Source organism: Wyeomyia smithii, chromosome 1, assembly GCF_029784165.1.
Source record: "Wyeomyia smithii strain HCP4-BCI-WySm-NY-G18 chromosome 1, ASM2978416v1, whole genome shotgun sequence".
Lineage (NCBI taxonomy): Eukaryota > Metazoa > Arthropoda > Insecta > Diptera > Culicidae > Wyeomyia > Wyeomyia smithii.
In genome coordinates, this window is record NC_073694.1 from 161,606,408 (window position 1) to 161,620,102 (window position 13,695).

General features: G+C 41.8%; 2 protein-coding genes across 4 annotated transcripts; both read right to left on the reverse strand.

Moving 5' to 3' along the window:
• Positions 1 to 2,554: 2,554 nt before the first annotated feature.
• On the reverse strand, positions 2,555 to 3,609 carry LOC129717317 (uncharacterized). Its single transcript, XM_055667183.1, has 4 exons — positions 3,168 to 3,609; positions 3,000 to 3,113; positions 2,627 to 2,945; positions 2,555 to 2,568 (listed from the first exon to the last, which is right to left on the reverse strand). The coding sequence occupies exons 1-4, from the start codon at positions 3,591 to 3,593 to the stop codon at positions 2,555 to 2,557; spliced, it is 873 nt and encodes a 290-aa protein (XP_055523158.1). The 5' UTR covers positions 3,594 to 3,609.
• A 13-nt stretch (positions 3,610 to 3,622) lies between these two features.
• On the reverse strand, positions 3,623 to 5,610 carry LOC129718563 (uncharacterized). Of its 3 annotated transcripts, XM_055669443.1 has the most exons (4): positions 5,382 to 5,610; positions 5,171 to 5,317; positions 3,983 to 5,106; positions 3,623 to 3,732 (listed from the first exon to the last, which is right to left on the reverse strand). In XM_055669443.1, the coding sequence occupies exons 3-4, from the start codon at positions 5,051 to 5,053 to the stop codon at positions 3,691 to 3,693; spliced, it is 1,113 nt and encodes a 370-aa protein (XP_055525418.1). In that variant the 5' UTR covers positions 5,054 to 5,106; positions 5,171 to 5,317; positions 5,382 to 5,610; the 3' UTR covers positions 3,623 to 3,690. The 3 variants fall into 3 exon arrangements, with proteins under 3 accessions (XP_055525418.1, XP_055525419.1, XP_055525417.1); XM_055669444.1 differs by having other exon boundaries at positions 3,983 to 5,260; XM_055669442.1 differs by having other exon boundaries at positions 3,983 to 5,317.
• Between the last annotated feature and the right edge of the window lie 8,085 nt (positions 5,611 to 13,695).

Genomic DNA, 13,695 nt, shown 5'->3' on the forward strand with positions numbered 1-13,695 from the left:
TCAAATGCGTTATGCCCAACGCACATGCGTTGTACTGGTTTCAATTTTAATCAGTAAATGCGCTAATTTCGCTCATAAATGATCTGGTTACGCACACTCCAACTTTTGCGTGCACACAACAAAGTCAAATATCTCAAGAAAATCGAGACAGATGCTAAAATATAAAAAATAAATCAGGACGCCCAAATAGGACTTCAAAATCAGGACATGTCCTGCTAAATCAGGACGGATGGTATCCCTATTTATAGATTGCAGCGTAAAGAAAGGGTAAGTTATGGGGAGCCTGAGAATGAACCCCTAATTAAAGTCCAGTTTTGACATCGAATGACCTGATTCTACTAAGATTCGTACCTACGACCTCTGTAACCCCGAGTTCAATGCTAATTTATCGATAGCTATAATGAAAAATCTGAAAAAACGACAAATAACACAATGGTTGTATGCAAAGTCACGACCGCAAACTTGTCGTAGAACCACCGACGAACCGACGTGCCGTCCCATACACTTTTCTTGAAAATTTTTGATCCAAATTGCAAATTAAAATAAGTCAGAACAGTAACTCCATCTCTATAACGAATCGCTACCTATTTTTTACAGCCTCCACCCAGCTCCACGCTAAATTAAAAAAACACGAAACGAAGTTGAACGGACCTTTCGTAGTTTTCATTTACTTTGCACAGAAAAGGTGTAAACGAAATTAAAAAGAACCAAAATATTTGCAATTGCGTTTCAAAAACTATTGCTCATGTGTAAATTATAATCCTAGAAAGTAATACAGATAAAAACCTACATTGCAATGCAAATAAAAACTTAAGTATATTTTACCCTTATTTAAACAAAACGTACGAGCCGTGTATTCCTACGAATGTTTTTGTTGTTGAAAAAAGACGTGATCGTCGTAAACATCATTGAAACACATATTCAAACATCATCTAAAACAAGAACTTAACAAGGCAAGAGGTTTTCTTTACATATTTTGCGCAATTTATGTGCTTTTTTATCACCAATGAAAAAGTTTCATGAAATGAAAAAGAAACCTGCAGCTGCATTCAGTTTGTGGAACTAGTGAATAACTCCAGCATAGTTTATTCTCGCCCTGATTATCGCAATGTTTTTGGATCTCGATTTCAACAAATCATTTGAATGGTAATTCAAGGGAACGAACTGTGGCAGTGTGGCAGGAACGAGCGAAACAATGAGATGAATCATACTGCGGGGGCCTAGTGTGGTTGGTAACGTCTCCGCCAACCACGCTCGACGCCTGGGTTCGAATCCCACCGCCGACATAGGTGTCGATGGTTGTGGGGTGGCGTGATCCACTCACAACCAACCCAACTGGTCTAGATTCAATCCTAGCCGACACCGGGAGATTTTCTGAGGCGAAAAATCTCTGGGATCCCGCCTTCCATCGCATGAGGAAGTAAATCCGTTGGCGCCGGTCCGTTAATAAACGGGTCGTGAGTTAGGGACCTGGGTGTGGAGTCGCCTCCCTGGGCGTCGGTAATTGGCCACAACAGTGGCGGAAATAGACCGACGGAAAATAAGCGAGAATAAAAAAAAAATGAGATGAATCAGGCCAGGGTAATTTAATTTATAAACTATAAAAAACGCTACTAATATTTGTGTTTTTAAAACAGTTGAAACAGGAGTCATGGCAAGAGGTTTCAGAACCATTGAAGAAAACGCTGTTCTTGGATCCAGCATATTTACTAAGCTGCATACGACGGTTAAATAGGTGAAATCCTGAACAAGGTTCTACTGGATTTATCAGGATTCTTTGGTCAACTAGCTTCGAAAATGCAACATGAATAAGCGCAGATCGTACTGAGTCGATCAGCTGTTGCCAGAACAGTTGCTCTGTGGTATATTCTAAATGACTTTTTTGTGTAAAAACCTGTTTGTGAATCTGATAATTAGTTATTGTAGCATACAGCATACATGTAGCATGTAGCATACAGTAATTGATGGATACATTTTCAGATTAAATTCATTTTTATTGAACTAAAGACATGTGATTTGTGTTAATAATAAACAAAAAAAACGCGAGGGCCAAAATTATCAACATATTATAAAGGTAGGCACATCCGTGCAGCTTTTCTGTTACGCTTTAGCCGTCGGTTAACTTTAACATTTTCAGAATTGATTGTTCTTGTTCGTTTGAGGAATCCTTGTATAAGGGTGTTAAATATTTTGTCTACAAGAAAGTCAAAGCATTTCTTGCAAACAGAAACAGAAGAGTAATGCTTAATGTAATTTTTCAGACGAGTTTTAACACCTGCTTTGTTTTGGTATAGGAATTTACGAAATTTTTGTTTAAATGTAGCGAAGCACAGCATTCCTATGTTGTACAGTTTGCTATTAGGTATCGTGAGCGAGCATATTGATGTTTGTTTGATTCTGCAGAAATCAAACATCTCGTCGTTCCACAAAGACTCTCCACGTTTCTGTGTTAACTTTTCAATGCACTTGCTGTGATGTAACTTCCTTGAAGCAGCACTTAGTGTATAAATTAATTCAATGAGTTTTTTCATTGTTATCTCCAATTGTGTTGTGTTTAGCGGAGAAAACCTGTAGTTATGAGGTTTGGTTTTAAAATTTTCCGAAGTTAAGTCAAGATAAGTTTCACACATCAGTGGTTTTAAATCATCTGGTTCACAGTTTGTTCCATTGGAGTGATTTATGTTAGACTCAATTATCGTATACTTGAACGATGCTCCAAACTGTTGAGCATCAGGAGCATCATTTCCACCACAACGACGACGCACTTCTGAAAACATGTTCTCTAGAAAATCTTGGCATAGATAGTTTGTGAATAATGATTCAGCGCCATAATCATTGTGCAGTTCTTGCCACAAAGACACGATAGAGTTTATGTTACTTATAAAACCTCTGATATAATTCGGATGCCGTTGATGAGTTGTGAGTTGTTTTGAACCTGAAACCGCCTGAAATATTCCACGAAATCAGCTCGATTAAGTCATAAACGGAAAGCATCTTACTTCCGTAATATCCAAGCAAGTGTTACTAGTATAATTACTGTTAGCTAATGTTGTTTTAGCATGCTGTAAAAAATCCCAGTGAATGGATTGATCTTCCATTGCTTGTTTCAATGGCTTCAAGATAAATGCAGTTAGGTGGATCATCGTTTATATGAGAAGATTACTTACTTTCACAGAAGAGTTGTTTTTGCTGTTGAAGGTATCAAACAGCTTGTCGTAAAACTCTATAAACTCAGCGGTATTGATGCATTGAGGTGAAAGTTCACCGATTTGCATGTAATAACGGAGACCATTGGCGACGGATTGGCTTAAGGTTCTCGTAGCTAGCGAAACATTCATTGCAGAGAAAGGTGGAAGCATTACATGCTTATCGTTCAAACGAGGAACTAACCGAGGATTGCACTTAGAATCAATATTGTACAAGGAAACTATATCTTTAAAACAAGCAATTTTGTCTTGGAATATTGCATTATGCTTTTTAAGCATATTTCGTGTGCTCTTGATGAGATGTGGTACGTCCCACATGATGTACACTCTTTGTCTTTCAACGTCAATGTAAGGTGCTTCAGTAGTGGCACCAGCTTTCTTGGCCATTTTGATATTCGTAGAAAATTGGTCCATCACGAGAACCAGAGGAACCAGTCCAATGTCTCTTAAGCTTTGTATTGAAGCAGTTTTTATTTTTAGCTGTTCATCGGCTCCCAAAGTGTTGTGTTAGGAAATATCCTAGACCCTAGAACATAGGAAAAATGAACGGTGAGCATACTTTGAAAAAGTAACAGAGTCAATACTCCTTATAGAATCGCAGGTTTGGCGATGTAAATTTGTAGTCCTTTTATGCACCACGCTTGTGACATTAAAAGTAAATGAGGTAAGAAAATAAAAATACTAACAAATTCACTTCACCTAACCTGAGGCATCTTAGGGGAGAGTTAATTTATATTTTGGAAGAGTGTTGGGAAATTCTATCATAACGTATTTACTTGCTTAAATTTTTTATACAGCCCTCTAACCATGACGACCACAGCTTCTGAAGCGAGCTGCTGTGGATTGTTCTTTTCGACTTTTCGCTCATATCCGGAGTCCGGGAAACCGTAACAAAAATCATTCTTTGCAGAATAACTTAAAGATGATTTAATCTTCATTCCGTCAATTGCTATTACAACTATCCTCTCTAGTCTAGACCAACATTCAACCTCCGATTTCATGCGCTGTAAAATGATCTGATTCAATCCTGGGCGCATTTTCACAGCCTGTGTCCACCGTTTAATTGTGCGTTTCGAAGGCAGACACAACACTTTTGATAGTTGTATCATGCGATATACTCGTGGACCGCACAGATAGGTAGATAGTGCAAATTTTTTTGCGTGCTGATTATATCTTCTCTTCTTAGGAGTAAAGCCTAGGTTACCCAAGCTGTTATACAGTACTGGATTCTGTTTCAACTTGTTCAATAACTTATTGTCGGTCATGGTGTTTTGACGAAGAGTTTTAATACAACGTTTGTACATACGAATAGTTTCTTTGCTTTTACGTACAGTCTGTGCCCGCCTAGCACTGGTGCGTTTACTTATTCGTAAATCTAGTTTGAGTTGCCTCACTTCTAGTTCCAATAGTTTTCGCATCTCTTTTTCCTGTTCGTATTGATATCTAAAGTTCAAGCTTTGAATATTTTCTTCGTCGTTTCCAGAGGACGGACTCACTTCACAGATCTGATCGAAATTGTCCAGGTTACTGATTTCTTCTACATCAATTTCCTCCAGTGTTGTTGGTGTTATTTCAAGAATAACGACTGGGTTTGTTTCGCTTGGTATCGGGAGCTCTTCCATTGGATAATTAATAAAATCGTCGTGGAGGGCACTGTTGCCTTCTACGATCGGCTCGCACAAATCCACCTCATAGCTTGACCTCCGATCCTCTAAAGTATTGTCTACTAAATAGCTTTCATACACGACATATTCATCGTCGCCTCTCAGTATCGTTAATTCGTCAAGATACTCGTATTCGAAGAAATCTTCTCGTTGATCTAAGGCAACTTGGTGACCGTCGGACATGTACCGTTGAATTGCGTTTGTTGGGTTATCTGTCGGTGTTGGTATTGAGCCGGCTTTTAGTGTAGAATGTGTAAATGTAAGCAAATTTTTTATATCGCATAATGAATGATGACGTACCCTTTGTCTTTTCGGGAAGGATCACGCAGTGAGTCTAGTCCGAAGTGGTCTGAACACATTTTTTTCTGATTCAATGCTGTGGGTCCATAGCTGTAAAATAATTGCTCTAAATAAGCAGACTTACAAAATTTCACCCATTCATAGCAGCTGTACAAAATACAAAGGATTGAAAAAACTTTTAGTTCTTAGGGAGTGTTAGCAATTTACTCACATATTTTCGCAGGTCGGTAACTTATAGAACGATTTTCCACAGTTTTTGTTATCATTACTGGCACAGGAAATCACTTCACATTTTCTGCCCATTGCAGTATAAAAATGCAAAAATATCAATCGACTAAGGTTAACAATCGGCTGATGACGAGTGGCGAAAACTGTCAGTCAGCTGTCACAAAGAGAATTGTCAGTTTCAATTTTTGACATAAGCGATCGCTTGCATTTGAAATGGCCGTTTTTCCTCGGTCAAAACTGAATCGTTTGAGTCACGTCGGTTCGTCGGTGGTAGAACTACATAAGGTTGTTTGTTAATTACTTACATTGTTGTATTCGAGAGTGATCAATTACAATCGACTCTAGTTTTAATTTCAAATCATTCTAGGGCCATCACATTATTTAGTAGTTTTGGATAGAAGTTATCTACATTGAGGAGATAATCTATCGTTATTTTAGTGTATATCATTCGAAGAATTCGTGATCAGTCCCAAATGCAACAATGCAAGTGCTACAACGAAAAATTATGTAGTTTTACGCCAGCCTTACGGTCGTGGTTTTGCACACAATTCTTCTGTTGTTAAACTGAAAATTAGACGGCAGCCAAAGTTCACCGTAGGGATTGTCCATTCAATAATGGTGCTTATTACGGGAGTCACTTCACGGTGAAATCAGAGTGAAGTGAACAAAATCCTATTACGGGACTCGCGTAAGTGAGAAAAACGTCGCAAAGTGACATCTGCCGCGGAATCTAAGTTATTGGTGCTTATTACGGGAGTCACTTCACGGTGAAATATATTTCACTCTCACGCTCACTTCACTTTTTTAGACCTATTCTCGATTCCACCTCAAGTGAGGTGACAAAATTCCAGTGAAACTGAGAATAGGACAAGTGAAATGAGATTGTTTCCCAGCTCAGAAGTCCCAGAAAGTCGTTTTTTTCCGATTTTTTAGATAACACCAGATTTTGACGTGTTCTGCATTTCTAAGACATTCGGCATCAAAAAAATGTTTTTGCGGTATCGAAAATTTCCTGAACTACTTTGCATTTCACCGTGAAGTTACTTCCGTAATAAGCACCGGGAATAGATCTAAAAAAGTGAAGTGAGTGTGAGAGTGAGATATATTTTACCGTGAAGTGACTCCCGTAATAAGCACCAATAAAATGATTTGAACCGAAAGGCGACACGGAGGATCTGCCGCTGCCACTACCGCTGTCAAATTATGAATAAAGTGTAATGATTGAATAAACGAGAGAATGTGAACTCATCAAATTAAGTATTTAATTTGTCATAAAAAGGATAATTTGCTGTTTACTTTAATATCGAATATGATGCTGATTGCATCTCTGTGCTTTCTACGACAGCGGAAATCAGACATTTTATACCTACCTACGGTTCTTCGAGCGCAGCAGAGTTGATGGTTCGCCAAAAACCGAAGTTTACCGAAATTACACGAGTCAACCTAGCACATTAATTTCTGTGCACCATCAGCTGTTCATCTGAGTCGGTTCGAAACAATGAGTGAGCATTTTAGAACCGCTTTTAGATTTTGCCCATCCCTACTGCTACTGGTACCCGCTACTATCAGTTACCGCTATCCACTACCACTACGGCTGCTGCTCACGACTACTTAGTAAGGACCGTCCTCTCGGTCATCCACTAGTAAAATGATTGGTTTGAGCAGAAGAAGGGGGATCATATATAGCCCAAAGAGTGCATTCCTGGTTTACTAGGTATATTACTCTTCAAATTCAGTATTTAGTTTGTCCTTAAAAGGACAATTTGTTGTTTAATATATTATCGAATATGATACTAATCGCATCTTTGGTTTATTCCCGACAGTAGTAATCAAGCACTTTTCTGATAATACAGTGGAAAGCTGTTTTCACATCGATAATTAGTTGGCCGAGAGATTTGGATTGTCAACGTTTGTAGAATGCGATTGCTAGAATACGGCAGAGTTTTCACTGGAGGGAGTGCTGGCCAATGACCTATCGCTGATGCTGCTACCCGCTGCTGCTTAGTTGGACGCCTTCCTTAGTGGCCATTCACTTGTAAACTAATTGGTTTGAGCCGAAGCAGGCTGTTTTATAGCCATAAGAGGTTATTCCTACTTTTCTGAATATATAATTGAGTCGATCGTGCTTGGGTAGGCAAGCATCTAGCGACCAATCAGAGATCGAAATTTGCGTTTCAACAAGGCTTGACAACTTTCAGTAGTGCAATAGTTCGGATAATCAAATTACATTTTGTCGGATGCATAGATAATTTTCCAATCGATTGCTGCACGAACAAAGGAAATCCATTGAAAACGAACCGAGTTATTGGTATTTGAAATTGGACATATTTTTCCCGTTTTTCGTTATCAGATTTTCATTTCACACCTATATGTATCTGAACTTCTTGCGAGACGTAGTTCTACTACAAACAAACAGACGTATCACGAAATTTATTTTCGTGGATCATTGACCGTTATGGTCAATTAAAATGAGTTTCAGTTTTGCGAAATATTCCCGTCGCAGTGATGGTAGCTCTTATGTTTCCCTTTGAACTCAGTTGACAGTTGTCGCGCGCCGTGCTGCCAAAATAGCAGAAAGGCTGAAAATCTATCTTTAGCGGAATATGTCCAGAAGGTGGCGCACAAATGAGTAGGAATCACAATTTTCTTAGAATGTTGTACGGAGTGATACGTCTGTTTGTCTGGGGTTCTACGTCAAAAGCATAATAAATGTTTAGAACACGAATCGTATCGTATCGTATTTGTCTCTGAATTGCTCGTGATAAGGTATTTAATGCCTCACTAGAGCCGTCATGCTCAGTCTCGCGACGGGGCTGCCTGCTTAGATGTAGCTGGTGAGGCATTCCATATCTTTACCCGTCCACTACGAATTTGACGTAGTTATACGCGGGTCAATTGGGAAAACAAACGTGTATAAAAGCTTTTTTTCAGTTAACATATGACTCAGATTCCCTTCGTAACCGCAAGGTTGCAGAAGGGAACAGGTTCCGCTTTGGTAAGCCATGGGTCATGGGTTCGAATCTTCACAGTATCAGGGGCCATTCGATATTAATAGGACTCTATGCGGAGGGGTTTATTCTCAGGCTCCTCCACACAGAAACTTTTTCAGGTTCGGCAACGCCATCAGACTACTGGACTTGAAAGGTTTTATAATTTTTTCCAACGACGATTCAATTGATCTCTAAAAATCGACCAATCGAGCAGAAGCCTATGAGCTAGTCCACCTTGTCCTCTGTGGATACAGTGTGATCCAATGATCAAGCTCAAGATATTAAAGTACAACGGACTCTGAAGGCTGCCAATACTTCTGATGGCTTCCCTGCTTAGTACGGATCAACTCAGAAATATCGGAAACGCAATCCTAGATCAACTAGTAATCAAGAAGCCTCTAGCATCATTCTGAAGTTTAGGAGTAGCCAAGTCTAAAAAGGGTATGTACTTCGTACTAAGCACTTGATCGGCCGTAACTGATCAATCATCACTGCGAAATCGTTTTTTTTTTCAGCAGCGAAATTTTTCTCGGGTTCTTCAAACAAGGAGGCACATATTTGCGCATAGTTTTGCGAACAGGTGTACCGAACGCTATGCCACTATGTATATAAATACCGATTGTGAACGAGCAACATTCCTGGCAAGCAATGATTAGTTACGGGTCGCATGGCTTCTCCAAACGGTACAACAATAGGTACATCCCTGCACTGGCGTTCTCGCACATTTATATTCTTATTTGCTATCGTAGTGGCTTTGCGTAACCTATATGTATAAACAACTGAATATATGGAACAATGTACCAAAAATGTGTCGTCCTTTTGCGTCAAGTAAACCGAACATTCCTGTTGTGTGGTTATTTGAGTGCATGTTTTAGAACAAGATCGAGGCAGGTATTTTGCATACTTCCTGGCGTAAGGATTTGTACATTTGTCGGCTAGAATGTTTCTCGGTAACATATTCTGTTCGTCGTACATATTTTTTTTTTTTTTTCAAAAGGTAGTGCACCATGCCGGCTCTCCTGACAATGACAACTTGTATTTGAAACCCACTAGCTTTTTGCTAGAACCGACTTGCGTCGCTGCTCTCGTTAATGCAATCTCTTCTAAAAACGTCTTCTTAACTGTCGTTTTTTCTCTCTTACGAGAACCGTTATCACTAGTGCTCCGTACTCGGTATTATTACGGTCTCGGAAGGGAACCATTGTACCATTTATGCCCGCCGAAAATGTTGCTACCTTTTTCTCGGATAGCGCTATCTACTTTTCCCGTGCATGTAGACTACCTAGCAGGGGTACCTACTCTGAGTATCGGTAAAAGGGGAAAATTAGAGCTCTGCAAGATAACAAAGTTTCGACAGACGCTTCAGCCGGGAATGCTAGTGTAATTTTTACTCATGCGCTTTTCGGAGCGGCTGATTTACTTTCAGAGGAGAAACTTTGGTATTCATTTTGCTGTGAAATAATGAATTTAGTTCTGGTGAATGTGATTTGGATTCGAGTCTTAGCATTTTTTTATCTATTTCATAGCTTTATATGAATTAGGAAATACACTGGTTGACAGGAACTATTACATATACTACAAGAAAAAGAGGTCATCAAACACTCCGTTACCGAAAAAGAGAATCAATTTTGCCAATAACACGCAAGTTGTATATTGGCTGTTTTCGAACCTTTTCGAGAACAAACGGTATTTTTCCATAACCAGCAAAAGTAAGTTGTAGTGGCGACCAGCAAACTACAGCCTAATCGGTGTGCAAAATAGCTTTCGATAGCAAAATAGTTTTGAAAAAAGCCATTTGCACGATTGATAGGCGTCACAGCTACTGAATTATCACCCATGTTCGAATACTTTAATAACTGGTATCTACCTCGGCTCTGAAGAGTCACAGCCGTGGCTAACATGTGAACTCTGGCGCGATTCTTTTCATCCGTCGCTCGCTGGCACTTAGCGTCAAACCACTTATTGGACGTGGCAGTCGCAGATGTACCCAACACTTCTCCTGCTATGGTGCTGATTGTATTGTGGATATGCCTCCACTGTTCATTCAGGCTACCTCCAACTTGATCCTCGATCCGCTCATCAATCTTCTGCAGGTACTCTGTAGCCACTTCTCCAATTGATAGCCGCTAGATGTTCAACTGTATCCTCCTTACCGTCCTGGATTTTAAACCGTTGGACAACCGGGCGCGAATCTAGGATCTTTAAGATAATGATCCGAGTCAGCGTTTGATCTTCTAAACGACCTCACGTCTGTAACGACTGAAAAGTGCCGACCATCAATCAGAACTGAGAGCAGGCCTCTCCATTCGGGTGCCTCCAGGTATGCTTACGTATATTCTGGTGTGCAAAATAACGGCGTGCAAATAGTGGAGTGGTCCATGCCGATTGTTTCGTAGAGTAGTCATAGAGCTCCTCCTTCTCTCCATCGGGTTTATCGTTGGTCGGTGCGTACACATTTCTCAGGCTGTAGTTGAAAAATTTGCCCTTAATTCTCAACACGCATATACAGTCACTGATCGGCCTCTATCTGTTGACACTTACCTTACCTTACCAGTCAGCTCCAGGCCGAAGTGTCCCTTGCTGTTCGAAGAGGCCGTCTCCATTCAACTCGGTCCATGGCTGCAGCTCGCCAGCCATGTCGTCTGCGGAGGCCCCGCAGGTCGTCTTCCACTTGATCGAGCCACCCTTCTCGCTGCGCGCCCCGTCGCCTTGTTCCAGTCGGGTTGTTATTAAGAACCATTTTCACCGGGTTGTCGTCCGACATCCTAACGACATGCCCAACCCACGTAATGGTTCTCGATTTTCGCCGTTTGAACGATTAGTGGTTCTCCCAGCAGCTGATGCAACTATTGGTTCATCCGCCTCCGCCATGATTCAACTTCCATCTGCACTCCACCACAGATGGTACGCAACACCTTTCGTTCGAAAACCCCAAGGGCGCGTTGGTCCTCCACGAGCATAGTCCAGGTTTCGTGGCCGCAGAGGACTACCGGTCTGATCAGTGTTTTGTAGATGGGTAACTTCGTGCGGCGGAGGATTTTATTCGAGCGGTGCGTCTTCCGGAGTCCAAAGTAGGCACGATTTCCTGCCATAAGGCGTCGACGAATTTCTCTGCTGGTGTCATTGTCAGCAGTCACCAGTGAGCCCAGTACACGAACTCGTCTACCACCTCGATTTCATCACCGCTAATATGAATTCGTGGCGGGAGGTTCACACTGTCTTCTCTGGAATCTCTTCCTCTCATGTACTTGGTTTTCGAAGCGTTTATGGCCAGTCCAATTCGTCCGGCTTCAGCCTCCAGTCTGATGTACGTCTCCGTCATCTTTTCAAGGGTTCGTGCTACAATATCAATGTCATCGGGTGAACAGACCTTCTAAAAATCGTGCCACTCGTGTCGATACCAGCCCTACGTATCACACCTTCCAAAGCGATGTTGAATAGCAGGCACGATAAACCATCACCTTGCCGTAACCCTCTTCGAAATTCGAAGGGACTCGAGAGTGTCCCCGAAACTCGAACTACGCACATCACCCGATCCATCGTCGACTTGACCAACCGCGTCAGTTTATCCGGAAAGCCGTAATCGTGCATAATCTGCCATAGCTGGTCTCGAACGTTTGTGTCGTATGCCGATTTAAAATCGATGAACAAGTGATGTGTGGGCACGTTATACTCACGGCACTTCTGTAGGACCTGCCGCACCACGAATATTTGGTCCGTGGTGGCGCGGGCACCCATAAATCCCATCTGTTGAAACGCTCCATCTGTTTCCCTGTGAGCACGAAACCGGCTCCCTCACGCCGCCACTGTAGTAGATGTGGTACTTAAATGGAGTGCCCGCCACAGGCTCTACTGCCCGGATATCGCGTTCTCCCGTTTTCGGTCCCCTCACCTCCTGTATGACAGCACCACATTCACCTTCTGCAGCTCTCTAGCCAGGATGCCTGCAGGTGCCGGTTCAAGTAGCGTCCTTACATTCCAAGTACCGAGTTTCCAATAATCGCTGTCCTTTTTCGTTCGCCTAAGTCCATGCCGAACCTATGACGAGTGGTAAGAACACGACGTAAGAGTCGCCACCGGGGATGCAAACGCACAGGTTGGGAAGGAGGAATTCTTCTGTCCGGTCATTAGAAGACATAGCCTTCACTCGTTAATCAATGAGAGCGACCTGCCACGGCCAGAGGAGTTGCCATATGTAGCTCCTAGTTTGCGCGTTTGAATATTCAGAAACATACCTGGAGACACCGGTTGTTATTGATATCAAGACTAATTAGGGGTCCAAACATTGACTCTGACCATTATCTCGTCGTTTGTAAGATCCACGCATGGTTGTCGAACGTGGTGAAATCTCGCACAGAGAGGACACTGTGTTTCAATATAGCGATTGAAAGCTGAAGGCGTGGCAGTATATGCTAGAGAGCTGGATCAACGGATCACCAAAAAGCAGGAGGATTGAGTGGAAGATATGAATGGGCTGTGGGCCATTGTAATGACTGCGAGAGAGGTGGTAGGTACGACGCGTGGAAGACAGCGTAACGGCTGGTTTGATGCCGAGAAGTGTACCAGGAGCCGCATGCTCACTTCGGCTACGCACGGAACAGAGAGAGATACAGGGAGGCAAGAGCTGCTGAAAATAGAGTCCACCGTCAAAAGCGCGGGTACGAGGGGCTCGCCAGCACAGAAGACAACTTTGCTAGAAACGACTAAAGAGGTTTCTAGAGAACAGTTGACACGACGACCAGCTTACGAATAAACCGACGGTTGCAGCCAGATGGAAGGAGCACTTTCAGATGCTATTGAACGGTGAGGAACAAGATTTTTGCTCATCCTGCAGGATAAGGATTATGAGCGGCGAGTTTATTGTCTTGTTTGTTACGAAAATTTGGATGTTGTGACCACAGCTGCAAACCGCTTGCCAAATTAAGAGCTTGATGTCAAATTTATCAGCGAAAACAAACTTAAATTTGGTAGGGACATCTCGTCAAGCTACTGTGGTAATACACCTGCCATGGTAAAGATCGTCAAAAAGCGTCTTGAACGATATCATCGACGTACTGAATTGGCGGTGGATCTCAACGTATCTTTTCAAAGTCTCCGTCGGATCCAGAAGTTAAATCTCAAACCAAAACCTACATACTCCAGCAGGTTGAAGTTTATTCGGTGAGGTAGAAATAATGACGGGTTTATAAAGGGTGAATAAGGCGCTGGCTGAGAGCACCGAGGAAGGAAGATTGGGGAATATCATTGATTGTCAGAAAAATCACGAACCTATGCCGACGTTCTGACGGCTATCAAGCCACAGAATCC